This window comes from Schistocerca nitens, chromosome 6 (assembly GCF_023898315.1).
Source record: "Schistocerca nitens isolate TAMUIC-IGC-003100 chromosome 6, iqSchNite1.1, whole genome shotgun sequence".
NCBI lineage: Eukaryota > Metazoa > Arthropoda > Insecta > Orthoptera > Acrididae > Schistocerca > Schistocerca nitens.
In genome coordinates this window covers 212,039,964-212,060,053 of record NC_064619.1, presented here as the reverse complement: position 1 = coordinate 212,060,053, position 20,090 = coordinate 212,039,964, and the positions used below count along the sequence as shown (strand labels likewise).

Sequence of the window (20,090 nt, the reverse complement as noted above, 5' to 3'; positions counted from 1 at the left end):
ACTCACTCAACATACACAATCCATAACTTACTCAAAACACAGTCATGAACCTGTCCTCCAAGTATCAGTCTTGTCTGAAGGTCTTACCTTTTGCTCCACTTCAAAACTCAGTCACTATGGACTTGTTACAGCCTTTCTCTCTTAGTCTTGATCCACATACCAAAACATTTTTCCTCCTCCAAGCCTGCCAATGAGGCTCAATCCAAAACCAATACTGAACCTTGCTTGACTCAGCTTACTCCTCCATCCAACTGTCATTCACCCCCACTGCCCGCAGCCGGCCAAAGTGGCCGTGCGGTTAAAGGCGCTGCAGCCTGGAACCGCAAGACCGCTACGGTCGCAGGTTCGAATCCTGCCTCGGGCATGGATGTTTGTGATGTCCTTAGGTTAGTTAGGTTTAACTAGTTCTAAGTTCTAGGGGACTAATGACCTCAGCAGTTGAGTCCCATAGTGCTCAGAGCCATTTGAACCAACCCACTGCCCGCAAATAAATTGATGTTAACTTTCCAGAATTTCCTAACCTTGAACCTTGCCTGATCATCATTCCCCAAATCCTGTAATGTGGAAACCAACCTTACATCTGCAGAAGGAACTGCAATACACCACCTAAAAACTAATCCTGAATTTATAAGCCTACCTGTCGACTAAGGCTTCACCACTGTGGCTACAAACCACGAGGATTACTTGGCAGAGCGACTGCATCAGCTGTAAGATATATCTACCTACAAACCCTGCCACAGTGACCCATTCTAGAAATCCAGCAGGAGTTTTAGTTCCTCCTCAAATACTTAGGCCCATCCAAGAACCTCTTCCATGAATCTGTCTTCTCATCCACACCATTCCCTACACTTCTAAATTCCAAAAGCTTCCTAATAGTTATAAAACCCAACCACCAAGGATGACCCACTGCAACTGGTTACTGCGTCCCCTCCACCAGAAAGAATCTCTACTCTCATGGACAAAAACAGCTTCAGCCTGTTACCCGTAGCCTACCCTACTACATAAAAGGCACTACCCATTTCCTCCAGCAACCCTCCACAGTTTTTGCTCCTTCACCACCTGCAACCTGCTAGTCACTGTCCACTCCCACACTGCCTCAAATTACTCAGTTATGTATCTTGTCCAAGGTTATTTGCTACCTCTCCCACACTGCCTCAAATTACTCAGTTATGTATCTTGCCCAAGGTTATTTGCTAACAGTGACTACAAAGCCAAGAGAATAATCAGGATTTCCAGTAGGGGCAGACCTCGGCATATACTAGGCTGTGCTGTTTAACAGTAATACACACTGAAGCATTACTCAGTCGCTGCCAGAAATGATCATCATTCTTTCTGTTCTGCTGAACCCACCAATACACATCTTTAGTGAATATTGCCCCAGCGAACACTGGGCCATTCAGTCATCTCAGTACATAAATTATATTTTAATACTATTTTGTTTGTAATTAAAACAAACATGTTTGCTGGAGACACTTGGTGGTGCTTCTTTGGTAAGAGTTCATGTACCAGGTGTACCGGTATGAAATGAGCGTTAAGATACAAATGTGTCGATAGGGAACATTTGTTGTGAATGAGCCTGTTAACAATGTCGAATTTTATACCAGAAAGTGAAGATTTGCGGAAAGCATTAATTTTTTGTTTTCATTTGAAAAAAAGTGCAGCAGAGTCACATCGAATGCTTGTCAAGGCATATGGTGATCATGCTCTATCGGAAGCAACATGCAAAAGATGGTTTCAATGGTTCAGAAATAATGATTCTGATGTAAGAAATGAAGACCGTGGAAGATCACCAAAAAGTTCGAAGAATTGCAAGCAATATTCGATGAAGATGATACATTAAGTCAGAAGAAAATGGCAACAATGCTAACTGTTACACAACAAACAAAGCTATGGGAAAGATCCAAAAGTGTGGAAAATGGGTGCCACATGAATTGAATGAAAGACAGATGGAAAACCGAAAAATCATTTGCCAAATTTTGCTTCAAAGACATGAAAGAAAGTCAATTTTGCATCGAATTGTTACTGGCGATGAAAAATGGATTTATTTTAAGAATCCTAAATGGGAAAAATCATGGGTTAATCCGGTACAACCATCAACATCGACTGCAAAACCAGATCGATTCGGCAAGAAGACAATGCTCTGTGTTTGGTGGGATCAGGAAGGTGTGGTGAATCATGAGATTCTAAAACACAGTGAAACTGTGAATACTAATCGCTACAGACAACAAATGGTCAATTTGAACTATGCATTGATCGAAAAAAGACCAGAACGGGCCAGAAGACATGGCAAAGTAATTTTTTTATACGACAATGCACCTGCACACAAAGCAAAACTGGTTCAGGATACAATCAAAACACTTGGCTGGGAGCTGCTACCCCACCCTCCGTATTCACCAGACTTGGCCCCTTCCAACTAACATTTGTTTTCATCAATGGGACATGCATTGGCTGAGGAACACGTCGATTCCTACGAAGAAGTCAAAAATTGGGTGTCTGATTGGTTTGCTTGAAAAGACGTACATTTCTATTGGCATGGTGTCCACAAATTGCCAGAAAGGCAGTCAAAATGTATAGAAAGCAATGGTCAGTACTTCGAATAAAGTGTTTTTACTTTTCAATTCAAAATTAGTGTTTCATTTTCACAAAAAAAAAACACTCATTTCATACCGGTACACCTGGTAAGCATTATAGCAAAATGAAGCTGAAAATATCTTAAAAAATATTACAGAGCAGGCATTTGTTGACTCTAAGAAGAGAAGTCTAGTAGAATTTAAACATAAGAAAATTAAATACATTAACAAACCAAATACTGAATTTTAAAGTGAAGTATAGATTAATTGAGACAGACATAGCATACTACTGGCATTATAGGCGAAAAAAGGATCTCGGTAGTGTGTGTGTGTGTGTGTGTGTGTGTGTGTGTGTGTGTGTGTGTGTGTGTGTGTGTGTGTGTGCAAGCAAAGGAAAATTATAATTTGAATATTACTTGTCTCTAAGGAGCAGGTTGTCAACAGTTCCAGCAAACAGCAGTACTGCTGAGAGGTACACTGTAGACGTGGTGAGTATGGCACATATGGTTCCCACTGGAATTGATTTCTGTGCATCTGCTAGATCACCAGAACGGTTTGATCCAGCCATTATGCCTGTAGATAAGACAGTCATCATCTTTCACCAAAAATAATATCAAAGATACAAATAACTTATTTACCTATGCAAACATGAATCTTGACAACAATGTTTGGTAGCATATCACAGTCAGCTGTTAAGGCAAAAGCTAATTGACTAAAATCTGTAGATATAATGTCATTTACTGTATAATATATTCAGAACTTACTTCTTCTCTTGGTGATGTGGGAGTCAAGAGGCTACAAAAATTTTTAAAAAAATTATTTCACCAATGTATTGTACTAAGAAATATGTGAATCCAAACTGAGAAGAATATTTCATCTCATCTAGAAAGTAATAGATTCTACTTTAGCTATTTTGCTCTTGGAGTTATCTCAAAAGTTTGCATCCAAGAACGGAACAATTTAGGTATTTACAATCCCTTGTAATTTATATATTTTGGGTCAAGTAAAATTTCATTTAAAAGGAATTTCTATTTTACGAGCATGGACTAGTCGAGTCACACTTCTCAACAGATTGCCAATTCACAATAAGAAGGCTAAAGTTGAAACAAAAATGTTAAGATTTATCAAAACACTTTTCAGAGATTAAGACAAATTGTTGACTTACATTAACAACAATTCTTTAGTTTCACAGAGTTCAACACACAACTAACTTTAACAGCACAATGTCTCTTTTTAACTGAAATGGAGGAAACTTAGGAAGTTAAAGAATAACTAGCTGATTTTAAACTAATCTTATATGGGAGAAGCCAAATTGTTACAATTTACTTACTGTCCTTTTTAACCTATTTTTATTTTTCATACACACACATTGGTGTTGACAAAAGATGTGTACAACAAAATTTAATAGGTATATCTGATCAGTCATTTAGGTTTGTTGTATTAAGGGCACGAGTCTCCATGAATTTATTATAACACTGCCTTGTGTTAATGTCTTTAATGTATGGTGTAATTCGTAGTCCGGATGAGGCACTCAGATGAACCCAGACAGCGCTGCTGCGAAACAAGGGCAAGCCAAGATAACCACCACTTGCTGCTAGAAACTGTCTGGATCTTGGTGCCTCAAGCTGACAAAAAATGCCAGCAACCCCCCCCCCCTCCCCCAACTCTATCGTATTTCCAGAAGGCGGGATACAGATCTATTACATGCTGTTGGGATTGAGTGAAAACAGGCACTTGCATACAGAAAGTACTTTTATAAGGGAAAGATGACATAAGGACATGTTCACAGGATGTGAGAGATTTTCACGTATTAAAGAAAATGCAATCCGCCAACAAAAGAATGCCTTCTGAAAAACTAGCCTTGATGAAACACACATAGACACAGCTTGGAGGTTGCTCAATATTTTGGATCTGAGAACCATGGGCAGCAGTTATTCACATCTGGAAGCTGCCATATTGTTTCAACATGGTTGCTGCAGCAACTCTGGAAAAACATGCTTGAGCTGCTAGCCAGGATGCTACTTGCTAACTGCCGTAGGCAGAGTGAGTTGTCCCACACTCCTGTTAGACGATTGTCGCCTGGTAACAACATGCACATTTACATGTTACAATCTACTTGCCAGCATTCCATTTTGTTCTAAGTAACTAGTACTAAAAGCCCTAGTAAGGGACATGAGATATTTTCATTAATATAATGGGCATATTATTGTTTATTTACTATTTTAACTGTAGGGATGGGTAGATGTTCATTGTTTGCTAAACAGCATTTGTAAAAGGTAACCGAAGTTGGTAGCCATGGCCGAACACCTTCTTGTGAAAATATACAACTGTAATGTAAAATTTACATGCATTCCAGCTGGCGAACCTAATTCCTTTTATTTATTAATTTGTAAATGACACACCTAAGTGCAATTAAATTATAATCTCTATATATATGAAAGGCAATGTCCTGACTGACTGTCTCATTATCACCCACCCCAAGCTGCTGAGAACAGAAACTTGAAACTTGGAGAGGTGTTAATCATATACTGCAGGCCTCATTTAAGAAGGAATTTTTCAAAATTCCAATCCTAAGGGAATGAAAAAGGGGATGAAATGTTTTTTTCCCATTATGAAAGCAATTCTGAAGCTAAATCTATGAAAATTTTAGTTTGGATTCTCGGGTAGCAATAAAAAAATATTTGTTTCACTGTTTTTGGAAATTAGCCCCTATGGGGACAAAATAGAGGATGAAGGTTTTTATGGAAATATATCATTACACAAGCATTATTTGAAGCTAAACCTATGAAAATTCATATTTGTCTTATCTGTTAGAAATTTAAAAAAAAGAACGCATTTCACTGTTTTTGGAAATTCAACCCTAAGTGGATTAAGAGTTTTATGAAAGTGTTTCGTTGTGGAAGCATTCTTAAGGTAAATCTTTAAAATTGCTGTTTGGATTCTCGGTTAGAAATTACAAAAATATGTGTTCACTATGTTTGGAAATTAATCCCCTAAGGGGGTAAATTGGACCAGCCTGAGTCACTGACTTATCATGGCCCAGTCCAAGTCATTAAGGATAGAAACTTGAAGTTTGGAAAGGGAGAGGATATTATACTGTAGGCATTGTTTATGAAGGGATTGTTCAAAACTCCAGTCCAATGGGGATGAAATAGGGGATGAAAGGCTTTTTGAAAATCTGTCAGTATTAAAGTAATTTTGAAGCTAGAACTATGAAAACTACTCGGTTAGAAACAAAAAATATGTTTTTCAGCATATTTGGAAATTCAGCCACCAACAGCAAAAATAGTGGGGTTATTAAAAAACTACTAAGAATTTTAAAACTATATCTATGAAAACTGGTATTGGACTTCTCAGTTTTAAAAAAAGTTTCTGTGTTTTTGGATATTCAACCCCCTCAGGGAGTGTAATAGGGGATGAAAAGTTTTATAAATTATTTCATTATGAAAGCATATTCGAAGCTAACTGTACCAAATTTTGTATTTGTTTTCTCTGCTAGAAACAAAAAACTATATGTTTTACTGTTTTTGAAAATTCAGTCCCTAATAGGGTGAAATAGAGGATGAAAATTTTAAAGAAAATATTTTTATTGTATTAAAAATATTTTAAAGCCAAGTCTATGCAAATTGGTATTTCATTCTTCGTTAGATATAAAGAAATCTGTGTTAGGGGATGAAAATTTCTGTGGAAATATCTCCACAAAAATACAAAGGAAATGATTAACAAAAACCTTGGACTCCAGTTTGTAGTAATATTCATTTCCATTTATGACATATATGACAGGTCCCATATCATATAAATAGTACCCCTGATGATAAAAATATGATAGAGAAAATTACTTCTCACATTAATTTGCTTATTGAACCATAGTAAAAAAGTTATAGGAAGGTGACTTACCTGTCACTGATGGGAAGAAGATACCAATTAAAATAGTAAATGAAGTTGTTAAATCAGCATAAACCTGATTGTATGACGGTCTGTCGAGTCTCTCGATCTCATCAGGATCTTTAGATTTTGCAATGAACTGCCCTTCCTCTAAGAAACTGTTGTAAATGTTGTCTGGAACATGAAAGAAAAACAAATTTTTTTTATATTACACATTAAGAAACAAGTATCAAAACTGACCACTGATCCTCTTCCAAAAAAAAAAAAGGCATGTGTGCGTCTGTCAAAAAAATTAGGCCCCCAATATGGGTACCAGTGAAAACCACAGAGTGGCTTTATCTTCAGATATGGACATATCTTTACTACTGCATGCTGAAAGTATGTTCAGAAAAAAGACCTATGTGTATAGATTAATTTGACACTCATCTTGCAAGATAGAGAGGTGATCAGAACCAAATAAAATCTGGATGCTGGACAAACAATTTGTGGTGTGATGTACCAGCCAGCCATGGGTGTGTGGCTCCTCTGCCTGGTATATGCACTGGCTTATGTGCAGTGCACTTGGGAAATTGGAGCAGATGAGGAATTTCATAGTCTGGATATATCTTATCTGTTCTGGTATCTTCAAGATTGTATGTGCCTCACAGACTGTGAACTCATCTGAAAAGTGGATTTCAGGACACAATCAGGGCACACCACTATACAGTTAATGTTGTCTCACAGTTTCAACTAATCAATATAAACTGACAATAGCAGAGGTTTTGGCATAGGATGTAATAAAAGATAAGTCACTTTTTAAACGAAATTTATAGCAGTCTCCAAGTAACACTGCTAAAAATCTAAATTTAACCTGGGACTCTCAAGTACCCAGTATAATAGTTGATCCAATCCCTGAAAGAGAATTGCCATTTGATCTATATCAAGTGGCACTAGGTCCTCTTTTCAGATGATTCCAAATGACTTTTTCACTCATGAGTGATTTGTGAATGCCATTTCCATGAGTAGGAACATTAGTGACAATAACCTTTATGACTGACATACAATGGAAAATTGCTGCTGGGTGGACAGTGGTAACATCGTTGTCAATAATGATCATAATGTTATACAGCAATGTCCAAACATCTTTGTTCCATCATTATGCCCATTAATGGTTACTGTAGCATGCCCAGAGCTTACAGTGCCAGAGCAGTGATCACCCGACCATACCTCAGCTCAACAACTAGAGGATTTACCCATTTTTAGGTAAGAATGTCAGAGGAGTGCTTGCTGTTCGGCCTAGGGGATGTGTGATTTTATTGAAGTACCTTCAATAAATCCTGAGATAAGACTTCTTGTTGTTACTGCTTCTATTTATCAATAGCAATAATTCAAGCTTTTTGGTAACCATTTGGTTTACTAATATTAAAAAATGGACTGTATCTCCCAAATATTTGAGTGTCTTTAACTTCATCTGCAGATAAACTGTATTTTTCCCTGAGAATACAGATGGTCCTGGCACTTTGCTGTTTCCCTGAGCATATACACAACAGTATCCTTATTCTAATGAAAGCATTAGTAACACCAACACCAAGTCAAATGTTTCCCCAAACAGATATGGTTTCGTCTCTGGCTGCCTTTTTACCGAATATGCCTGTAGGGAATGTATGTATTTCAATCACTGACCTATCAGTACCATGTAATAGTTGGTCTTATGACAACCTACCAGGCACTAGCAAAGAAGCACATCCAATATCTGCTACATTCAGCACTAGGACCTTCTGCTTGAAGTGTACGCAAGCTACTGTTTGCGCAACTTATTATTCTGTTGTTTTGTTTGCTCTGTCACTTGAAAGTCATTTTGTGTTATGGGTTATTTTACAGCTAATAAAGTGAGTTTTGCTAACTCACAACAAGCTGAAACTCTGAAACTTTGCTGCTCTGTCTCTCATGACATCATATATATAATGTCAAACCCCAATCTTCCTTCCTTCACTGTGAAGACAATGCTCCTGTCTGCATGCTCTAAAGATGAACACATGCTCAACAGTTGAGTTACTGTGTTCAGTCTCATATTTATATGCCTATTGACTGTTAAGTGGTTTCTCCACTATGCAGTGAAATTTTATTTACTCATATCAATGCACTCCATCCACAATTTTTCATTATCAAACCATTTTTATCACATATCTCCCTTCCATCACATAACCTTACATTTCCTGTCATTTGCTGGTATCTCTATGCTCCATCTGAAGTAATGCACACACATTTGAAGGCCAAGCGCATTAGCAGTGTGTTGTCATCAATGAGAGTGTGCTATGAAAGAGCAATATTGTGAACTTCCAACAGAGCCCACCACAGGTGTGTGTCTATTTAAACCCTGCTGCACTACACTCGCGCTTGATTATCATGTTATTACTTCTTGATACATCTGCCTTGTCTTATTGTGTTCACTGTACGTTATGATGATTTCTGTACATGACACGAGTCTAATAAAGTTGTACTACCATTCTTGGTTGTGATGTGTGTCCAAGTTACAACACAAGTGAAGACAGGTGTGGAATTGTTCTCCATGCAGTTTTCAGTCTCTGGTTGGTCCTCCATAGCATCTACGAGTATGATGTCTGACAGTGCTACTGATGAGTTTCTACACCGGCTGGTTGATCAGCAAAGGGTTCTTACTGCAGTGTTGCAGCATCTCAGTCAACATAAGGAGGCATTCGCCACAGTGCAACACAATGAAATCCAGGTATTGCAAACGCTTGCCTTTGTTTTGACGACTTTGGTTCCTACTCAACCTATGTCACCTGCTGCATCACCCCTTACACCTCCGGTTTTGCCTGTAACTACCCCGGTCATTTATACCCTTCATTTCTATCTTATGATGAGTCTGTTGAAGAATGGGATGGCTACGAAAAACTGTTGCTGCAGCATTTTCATGCATTTGGATTGACATATGTTACCTTATTCCACGCTTTCTTTTTGGCTTGATTATTACCTCACATGTATCAACTCCTTTGGCAACTGTCCCCACCCCTTCCCCTGCACCATCTGTCTTCACTCTCTTTTGATAACATGTGCGACCTTCTTTCAAAATACTACTGTAAACAGACATGTCACTGCCACTCAAGCTGAGCTCTATCAGTGTTGCAAGGAACCAGAAAATTCCTATAAGTCTTGGGCAGCTGAGCTTCGTGGTTTAAGCCGTTGTTGTCACTTTGTCATTGATTTACATAAGGAGTCATATGCTGACCAAATGGTTCATGAGGCAATCATTAGGTTGGGCCCCGATCATGAGCAGTCATTTCAGTGTGAAAACCCCTCCCTCTCCGACACTCTGACTATTGCCCAATTGTTTGGGGTTTCAAGGGCTGTGGGTACTCAAACTGAATCATGGTTGTGAGGTTGTAGAACTCCATTCTGCATCCACCCCACCATTTGTTGGATCATTCACAGGGGCACAATATGGTGTCAGCAGTCTGTGCAGGAGCAAGACAGCGTGGCAGCCCGCCCAATCTGCTGAGGCAGCCACAGCTGCAGCAGCAGCACAGCAAGCCCAGTAATGAACAACAATGCAAGCACTCCATGCCTGCCTCTTGTCTGTCATGTCTTGTCATTCATGATAGGCCAGACCGTCCTAAGCGAGCGGCCATTTGCTGCCAGTGTAACAGAATGGGCCACACTGCTCCTGTTTGTAATGCAAAATTCCAACTGCCTATTGCAGACACTGACATGGATGTCAGTTGTGTATCGGCAGCCTCTGTTGGATCCAATAAGCTTTTTATTGACATCAAGGTTAATCAGAATGTTTTGCACATGCAAGTTGACACTGGTGCTGCTGTGTCAGTACTCTACTTGCAAACATACATGCACTTGGATACTCCCCCTGTCACGTACATCAGTCAACTACAATAAACAAAGCATTCCGACATTAGGTACTTTCTCGGCCCCATTCACATATAAATCTGTGTTTCGTACTCTGACTTTTCTGGTGGTAAACAATACATGCATCAACAATTTTTTTTGCTTTTGATGCCTCTAACCTTTTCAGGTTTATTATTTCTGATAAAGTTAGTCTGATCTCTGTTCAAGTGTATTACCACACACCTCGATTCATTATGCTCTGAATTTTCCACTGTTTTCTGCAGGATTGGGTTGCGCCAATAATTTCAAAGCCCACACCAACATAAAACCTTCTGCCAGACCCCATTTCCTCCGGGCTCATCTGGTGCCAGTGGCACTCCGTGACCAAGTCAAGGTGGAGCTTGATTGCCTCATGGCCTCCAGGGTCATCCGACCAATCTATTCCAGTGATGGGGCTACCCCCTAGTCATTGTCAAGAGGCTGTTGGTACGGTTACGCCTTTGCAGCGATTTCAAAGTTTCTGTCAATACTCAGTGTATCATTGACACGTATCCCTGATGAACCTTTTGCTAAGCTTGCTGATGGTCAGTATTTTTCCAAGATTGACATCTTCGATGTGTATTGGCAGCTTCCTGTTGATGCTGGCTCTCAACAGCTCTTGATCATTTAACACACCCTTCAGCTTGTATCAATACTTGCAAGTCACAATTTGGCGTGAAGAGCACCCGGGCAATTTTTGAACAGTTTCTCGAACAACTCATGAGGTCTGTGCCTGGCTGTGCCTACTATGATTTTATGGTCTTTAGCTCCTCCACTGCTGAACATTTCAACAACTTACATACACTCTTTTTGGTGTTACAGACTGCTGGGTTAAAATACAATTTGGAAAAATGCCACTTCTTTCAGCCTCCTATTGTCTTTCAGCCTCCTATTGTTTATCTTGGGTTTGAGGACTCTAGGCTGGTTTCAAACTCCTTTGTCAGAATGTCTCTGCCATTGTGGCTCTTCCACATCCTATGTCAGTCAAGGAACTTCAGGTGCTTCTTTTTTCCTTCCCCCCCCCCCCCCCCCCACCCAGATAAGATTGCTTTTTATCATCAATTGTTGTCGGGAGTGATGTTGGCTGCAAAAATGTTAGATGCCTTGCTGCATAAGAGGACACCTTTCCACTGGTTGCAGGCATGTCAAACTTTGTTTTCCAAACTGCAGTCTGTATTGCAATCTACATCTTGCCTCGTAACCTACCACTGGGTCAACATTTAGTTTTAGCAACAGATGTGTCCCGGCATGAGCTGGGGACAGTGTTAGCTCATAAATATTCTGATGGCTCTGGGCAGCCTACTGCATATGCATTGAAGACACTTAATTCAGCCCAGACTAGATATTCACAAACACGGAAAGAAACACTTGCAATTTTTTATATATGAAAGAAGTTTCGTGTTTTACTGTATGGTGTAAAATCCCATCTCACCATGGATCATATGCCATTGGTTTCACTGTTTAACCCCCAGCATCAGGCCAGACAAAGCAGTGCATTGCCTTCAACATTGGGCACTGCTCCTCTCTCAGTACAACTATGAGATTCACTTTTGCACACGGTTAAACATGCAAATGCTGATGTGCTCTCCCATCTTCCAGCTGGTCTAGAGCCAGTTTTTTATTGGGAGGAGTTACTCTGTTTCCTCACTGATGAATGCACTCAGCAAACTGTCGATGGGTTTCCAATCACTAGCGCTCAGGTTCCGCAGGCTGGTTTAACGATCCAATTTTACAGAAAGTGATATACTGCATGCAACATGGCTGGCCCGATGCGCCTTCATCATCGGCATACAACCCCCTCTGTGACTACTATGTATTTTGGCATCATTTCTCTGTCACTGATGGTGTTCTACTACTTGATATGGACTATTCAGCTCCTCGGATAGTGGTTCCCTTGGCTCCCTGTTCGGAGATACTGCAACTGCTGCATGCTGATCACCGTGGGGGCATTACGAAACAAGGCTTTAGCCCGTTGTCATGTTTTTTAGCCTGGTTTGGACGGCAACATTGCTCATTTAGTTCAGCTTGTCTTCAATGCACATCGTAGCAGCAATGTTGTCTCCGTGTCCGCAACCTTCACAGTCCTGGGACCATCTCCACATCAATTTCACCAGCCCTTTCCTTAATGCATAATGGCTAATAGTAATTGATGCACTCTCTTTGTTCCCATACGTTATTCATTGCCTGTCAACTTCGGCCCCTGCCACCATTGCACGCCGATAAAAAAATTTTTCCATCGAAGGACTTCTGGCAATGTTTGTCTCTGATAATGGCCCTCAATTTGTGTCCCAGGAGTTTACCTACTTCTGCAATGTCCACGGGATTTGCCACATTTTTGCCCCACTCTTCCATCCACAGAACAACAGTGAGGCTGAAGGGCTAGTTAGAACATTCAAAACGCAAATGAAAAATTGTGTGACTTGGTGCCCATCTAACACTGTCTTGGATCAATTTCTGTCTTTCTATCAGTTCACATCACTTGGCATAACAGCCCCACCAAATGGTTCTAAGGGCATCAACACCAGATACTCTTGCATCTCCTGTGGCCCTGTCAGAGACGCCAACCCATGTAATCGTCACCCTGTTTGTACGGATGAGGCCTTCTGTGCACGTTACTATGACCAGTTGCACCTGCACATGGATGACTGGCAACCCTGGCTATGACACTAACATCACCACGCCAGTCTGAGTCGCTCAACATATCAACTGATGCAGATGGGTCCCTGCCACGACATATGAGAGACCCCCGGTCACCAGTGGGTGAACCTGGTCCGGCTTCTCCAATATTGCTACCTGTACCGATGCAGCCACCATCCAAGCCACAGCTGTTTCCTATGCCTTAGCTGCCACTGTGGGGACACCACCATCACCAGACCCTGAACTTGATGAGGACATGCAGCTTGGGCTGACATCACTCATCCTACCACACGGATTGCCATGAGACGGCAGATTGTGACGCTGCCCACGCCCCAAGTACTTCCAACCATACACCCCAATATCAGCACGTCATCTCAGTCTGAGCCTCACGGTGGAAGGTACCATGGAAATCTCGCAAATCTGGGCTGTTCCCAAAGCAAAGAGGAATGAAGTAATGTGTGCACACTTGAAAGCCCACACATTAGCAGTGTGTTGTCATTCATGAGAGTGCACTACAAATGCACAATGCTGTGAACTTCTGCCACAGGTGAGTGCCTACTTAAACCCTGCCACACTATGTTCAAGCTCAGTTATCATGTTATTACTGCTTGTGTGCATTTGCATTATCTTTTTGTGTTTAGTGTATGTTATGGTGACTGGCATACATGCCACAGTCTAATAAAATTGTACTAACATTCCTCACTGTGTTGCGTGCTCAAGTTGCAATACTATCATTTTGTTTTTCTCTATCCATCTGTTTCTTTACTATGTTTATTTCCTCAGTCTTCCTTATGCATATGAATTATATGCTGTTTAGTATCTGCTGAGTGCAGGATGTAAGTGACACCATAACCAATAGGTTCTAACTGCTTGTAACAACATGGCCTCATTCTGGTTATCCAAACAGCGGTTAGATTAATACCTAAAGCAGTTTTTTAAAGCTTTTTCATTTGCATAGGACGTACCTCTTCATTATTTTTCATGTCACACTTCCATAGTTTGGTCCTGCAAAAATTTCATATAGTTTTCTTTACAGGTACAACAACTGGTCTATCTTTTATCGAAATACAACAATCTCATGTGTGTTATGAAATGTTGTTGTTGTTGTTGTGGTCTTCAGTTCTGAGACTGGTTTGATGCAGCTCTCCATGCTACTCTATCCTGTGCAAGCTTCTTCATCTCCCAGTACCTACTGCAACCTACATCCTTCTGAATCTGCTTAGTGTATTCATCTCTTGGTCTCCCTCTACAATTTTTACCCTCCATGCTGCCCTCCAATGCTAAATTTGTGATCCCTTGATGCCTTAAAACATGTCCTACCAACCGATCCCTTCTTCTAGTCAAGTTGTGCCACAAACTTCTCTTCTCCCCAATCCTATTCAATACCTCCTCATTAGTTACGTGATCTACCCACCTTGTCTTCAGCATTCTTCTGTAGCACCACATTTCGAAATCTTCTATTCTCTTCTTGTCCAAACTGGTTATCGTCCATGTTTCACTTCCATACATGGCTACACTCCATACAAATACTTTCAGAAACGACTTCCTGACACTTAAATCTATACTCAGTGTTAACAAATTTCTCTTCTTCAGAAACGATTTCCTTGCCATTGCCAGTCTACATTTTATATCCTCTCTACTTCGACCATCATCAGTTATTTTGCTCCCTAAATAGCAAAACTCCTTTACTACTTTAAGTGTCTCATTTCCTAATCTAATCCCCTGAGCATCACCCGATTTAATTTGACTACATTCCATTATCCTCGTTTTGCTTTTGTTGATGTTCATCTTATATCCTCCTTTCAAGACACTGTCCATTCCGTTCAACTGCTCTTCCAAGTCCTTTGCTGTCTCTGACAGAATTACAATGTCATCGGCGAACCTCAAAGTTTTTACTTCTTCTCCATGAATTTTAATACCTACTCCGAATTTTTCTTTTGTTTCCTTTACTGCTTGCTCAATATACAGATTGAATAACATCGGGGAGAGGCTACAACCCTGTCTCACTCCTTTCCCAACCACTGCTTCCATTTCATGCCCCTCGACTCTTATAACTGCCATCTGGTTTCTGTACAAATTGTAAATAGCCTTTTGCTCCCTGTATTTTACCCCTGCCACCTTCAGAATTTGAAAGAGAGTATTCCAGTTAACGATGTCAAAAGCTTTCTCTAAGTCTACAAATGCTAGAAACGTAGGTTTGCCTTTTCTTAATCTTTCTTCTAAGATAAGTCGTAAGGTTAATATTGCCTCACATGTTCCAATATTTTGGAATAAAGGAATTATGGTCACAGTCTAACTCTTTTCTTCTGTTTACTGTTTACAGTAAATATTTTGCTGTTATTCTTCTAATCCCACTGGACATGTTGATGGATCAATCTGTGTAGTTATGCTTATCACATGCTGCGGATTTAAGGACTGCAAGGACTGTCACTATCCCACTTGTCCAACTGGATGACCACTCTCTCGGGTTTATTTACTAATGATGACCCTGTGCTACGTGGCTCTCCCTTAAACTGCAATTTGGACTTAATTGTTTCCTACCGACAACATTTATCTAGTGCAGGGATTTTAATTCCTGCCCAAAATGTGCCAATCTTCACACACTGCTCAACTGACTGTTCTTTTTTCAATGAATCAAGAGTGTAGTTCATATCCAGGTGTTTCCCAGTCAAATCTGTAAATAGTTTTCTCTAGCATGGACATGTGAGTTTAACAAACATACAGAATACCAGAAGGTATCTACATCCAGAAGTTTTGTGCGTATCTAGAAGAGTCAGGAACTATTAATTTCTCTGGTTTAGTAGTTAATATGTTGTGCTTCATCAAATCTGTTACTGAAGAAGCAGACTTGCAACAATTATCAGCATCTTCTCTTCCATAATTTATTTTTGATAGCCAAGCTATGGCATTCAACTTTTAAGTCATTTCTTTCAATTGCTCAATGTCTCCAATGAAGATAGCTCTACATTAAAGTTCTGAATTGAAAATGTAACATTAAAGTAAAATACAGATTCCATCACATCCTTCATGATCAATTACATCAATTTTAATGGCCAGATACAGTACTGGGGACACAACCATTCATCAGAGAATGAGAAGACACAGAAAATCTACAGAATTAATGCAAGAAATGCAATGCAATGTCTAGAACAAATGGTGAAGTTCATTTACATGTGGAGAAAAATGAAGATGGCAAAACTGATAAATAATATAGACTATTAATGTAGAAATGAAAATAAAAGAAAGTATGAAAAGACATAAGATCACACAAAGTATATAATGAGACGGAATGATATGAGCCACAAGACAAAGTGACAGTATATTGGTTGATCTTTATCGCAGTAGAAATTTTCACCTTTCATGGTATAGCTATGCGCAAGGCAGAAATCTAGGGAAAATGTTCTTTATCCATTCATCACTCATCTCTATAAAATACAGCTCACTTGTCTCTGGCACAACTGAAATCATTACAGTATCCACATTTTCCCAAACTTTTCTCTGTTTGCAAGAAATGAAAATCCATCTTATACATGAGACACAGTTAACATTTATTCTATTAAATAAAATGAAACTCACCTAGGAAGACTCCACTGGCAAGCCCCTTGATGCCTTGAACTTTGCTTACATTGTTATCTTCAAAGTAAGGATCACAAGTAACTTCACCAGTTGATGAATTTGTACAGAAAATATTGTACAGGGGGCCATTTACAGTCTTGTTACAATCCTGTATATTGATGTCCTTTAGTAACCGTTTTCCAAGTACACACATGCTGAAACAAAAGATAACAGATTTCAAGTTTAATTAATATTTTTATGTAGCACTATACATTCATGATAAACGTATAGATACTCATAAGATGAAACAATGAATTGGTATCAGTGCTATACAGATCTGAACGCTGCAGTGCTAACTTTTGAAAATCTGAATGGTTCTATGCCCTTAGATGGAAGTGACAAATGATGGAATAAGCCGTCTGGACCATGTATATTCTCAAATTTAAGATCTTATCCATTTTTTGATCTTATTTGAAATGTTTTAAACTCTGACTCTATAGTAGTGTATGTCATGCTAACACAATTAAGTGAGTCGTGCTTCGGTGGCTCAGTTGGTAGAGCACTTGCCCGTGAAAGGCAAAGGTCCCAAGTTCGAGTCTCGGTCGGCACACAGTTTTAATCTGCCAGGAAGTTTCATATCAGCGCACACTCCGATGCAGAGTGAAAATCTCATTCTGGAAACATCCCCCAGGCTGTGGCTAAGCCATGTCCCCGCAATATCCTTTCTTTCAGGAGTGCTAGTTCTGCATGGTTCGCAGGAGAGCTTCTGTAAAGTTTGGAAGGTAGGAGACGAGGTACTGGCAGAAGTAAAGCTGTGAGTACTGGGCGTGAGTCGTGCTTCGGTAGCTCAGTTGGTAGAGCACTTGCCCGCGAAAGGCAAAGGTCCCGAGTTCGAGTCTCGGTCGGGCACACAGTTTTAATCTGCCAGGAAGTTTCATATCAGCGCACACTCCACTGCAGATTGAAAATCTCATTCTGGAAACATCCCCCAGGCTGTGGCTAAGCCATGTCTCCGCAATATCCTTTCTTTCAGGAGTGCTAGTTCTGCATGGTTCGCAGGAGAGCTTCTGTAAAGTTTGGAAGGTAGGAGACGAGGTACTGGCAGAAGTAAAGCTGTGAGTACCGGGCGTGAGTTGTGCTTCGGTAGCTCAGTTGGTAGAGCACTTGCCCGCGAAAGGCAAAGGTCCCGAGTTCGAGTCTCAGTCGGGCACACAGTTTTAATCTGCCAGGAAGTTTCATATCAGCGCACACTCCACTGCAGAGTGAAAATCTCATTCTGGAAGATGAATATTTTTTCTTTAAAACTACCAGTAGACCCGGCCAACAATATTTTAACTCCATGAACAATTATTACAATTAATGGTCATCCAATGTGCATAACAAAGGAGGTTGTTAAAATTCACATTAGCCATTTGTGATCTATTACATTCTGCTAATTTTCCACATCATTCTTCATTTCCTTTACAACGGTCCTCTTTCCCCACTCCATGATGAAAATTACTTTAATTTTGAATGCTGTCGGCATGCTTCTCTTATAAACTGTTATTTGTTGGGATCTACATTCATATACTTATGTTTGTTGGTGAGTTTAGAAGGTCAACTGAGTGCAGTAGACAGAGTGTCATGAAAAGACTAACCTAAAATGGTGATGCTGAGGAAATCCAAATTATGAAGCAAATCATTAAAAGTACTGGTAGAAGACAAGTTTTGCTATTTGACAGCATAATAACTGATGACAGTAGAAATAATGAGGATATAACATGCAGACTGGCAATAACAAGAAAAGCACTTATGAAAAAGATAATTTTTTAGCATAAAATGTAACTTTTTGTTAGAAATCTTTTCTGAAAGTGTTTGTCTGGCCTGTAACCTTATACAGAAGCAAAACATGGATGATAAACAGTACAGCAAAGAAAAGAATAGAAGCTTGTGAAATTTGATGACATAGACGAATGGTGGAGATTCCGTAGTTATGCAGATGTGCGGAGGATTGTACATGAAAGACTAGCATGGAGAAATGGCTCAAACCATCAGAACAGACACTCGGGTATCATTCCACTGTCTGCAATCATTCCACCTCACCCACAAGTTAGTTGTCATCAAAATAGCATAAAAATGAACTGTTCACAAATTCGACAGTACATGACATGGATGACATTGTACATGGCAAATTAACTTCTGCCAGCAATATGGCCACCTTATACAGCATTAAGATTGTGTATGGAACACATTTTGCAGTGGTCATATGATTCATATTACATAGAAATGGAGCTATAAAAGGCATAGGGTGTTATCAGACGGTGGAGTAAAATATTGCTAAAAAACTTATTAACTGAGACCTCAAGTTTGTCCAAACTTATTAATTGATACCTCAAGTTTGTCCAGTGAATTATCAATAACAAGAATAGTGTCATCAGCAATGAACAGTAAACATTGTTGTAGCAGTTCTACAACACTTTACAGGAAATCAAAAGCTGGAGAAGTTTACCACGGATGCTGCAACAGAAAATTATGTATTAAGTTACATTTCCATACTGTATCACCACCAAACCATCAGCAATTCTCTGTTTGTCCTGGATTTTCAAATCAGTATTTTGTAGGATAACTCCTCTTACAAGAGTGGTTTGAAAAGTTCTCCGAACAGAAAAGAAAAAAATTACATCGCTGAAACTTTTTTTATCTTTCAATGTAGTCTCCTTGTAGATTAATGCACCTAATCCAACTGATGTTTCATTGCCTTGAGCCCATATCGAAAATGAGTTTCCTCCAGAACTGTACAATAGTTGTCAACTCCAGCTATCAATTCTTCGTCTGAAATGAATTTTCGACCACCAAGAAAAATTTTCAGTTTTGGGAAGAGATGGAAGTCTGACAGAGCCATGTAACATGAATAAGGCAGATGTGGCAACAATTCATACCTTAGTTTGTGTAATTTTGCCACGGCGATGGCACGTGTGTGCGGGTGCGCACTGTCTTCATGGAAGATGACTTTCTTCCTTGCTAAAACTGGGCTTTTTTCGAGCATCTTTTGTTGTAATTTGTCCAGGAGGTTAGCATAATATTCTCCAGTAATTGTTTGCCCAATGGGGAGATAATCTACAAACAGAATCCCCTTCGCATGCCAGAACACTGATGCTATGACCTTTCCTACCGAAGGAATTATCTTTGCTTTCTTTGGTGGCAGGGAATCAGCATGTTTCCACTGCTTTGACTGTTGTTTTGTCTCTGGGGTATAGTAGTGCACCCAAGTTTCATCTGTGGTCACAAACCAGTGCAAAAAATCTTGTTCGTTTCTCCTAAAATATGCCAAACATTGTTCTGATATGTCCATTCTCATGCATTTTTGGTCCAGCATCAAGAGCTATGGCACCCATCTTGCAGATAATTCTTTCATTTTTAATTCTTCAGTTACAATGTGATATACCCTTTCAGACCTCTGGCAAGCATGAGCAATTCCACGCACTTTCGATCAGCGATCCTCCATGATCACTTTGTGCACTTTTGCAATGATGTCTGGAGTAGTGAAACATCTTGGTCGACCACTGTGCCAATCATCATCGAAGG

At 39.8% G+C, this 20,090-nt stretch overlaps 1 protein-coding gene across 1 annotated transcript in view; it reads right to left on the bottom strand.

Moving 5' to 3' along the window:
* LOC126263285 (solute carrier family 12 member 4) overlaps positions 1-20,090 on the bottom strand; it is a 277,199-nt gene that overhangs the window by 141,714 nt on the left and 115,395 nt on the right. The window contains exons 6-8 of the mRNA XM_049960371.1: positions 16,548-16,741; positions 6,468-6,629; positions 2,987-3,143 (exon numbers count right to left, since the gene is read on the bottom strand). Coding sequence (XP_049816328.1) covers positions 2,987-3,143; positions 6,468-6,629; positions 16,548-16,741 — 513 coding nt within the window. The remainder of the gene's footprint in view (positions 1-2,986; positions 3,144-6,467; positions 6,630-16,547; positions 16,742-20,090) is intronic.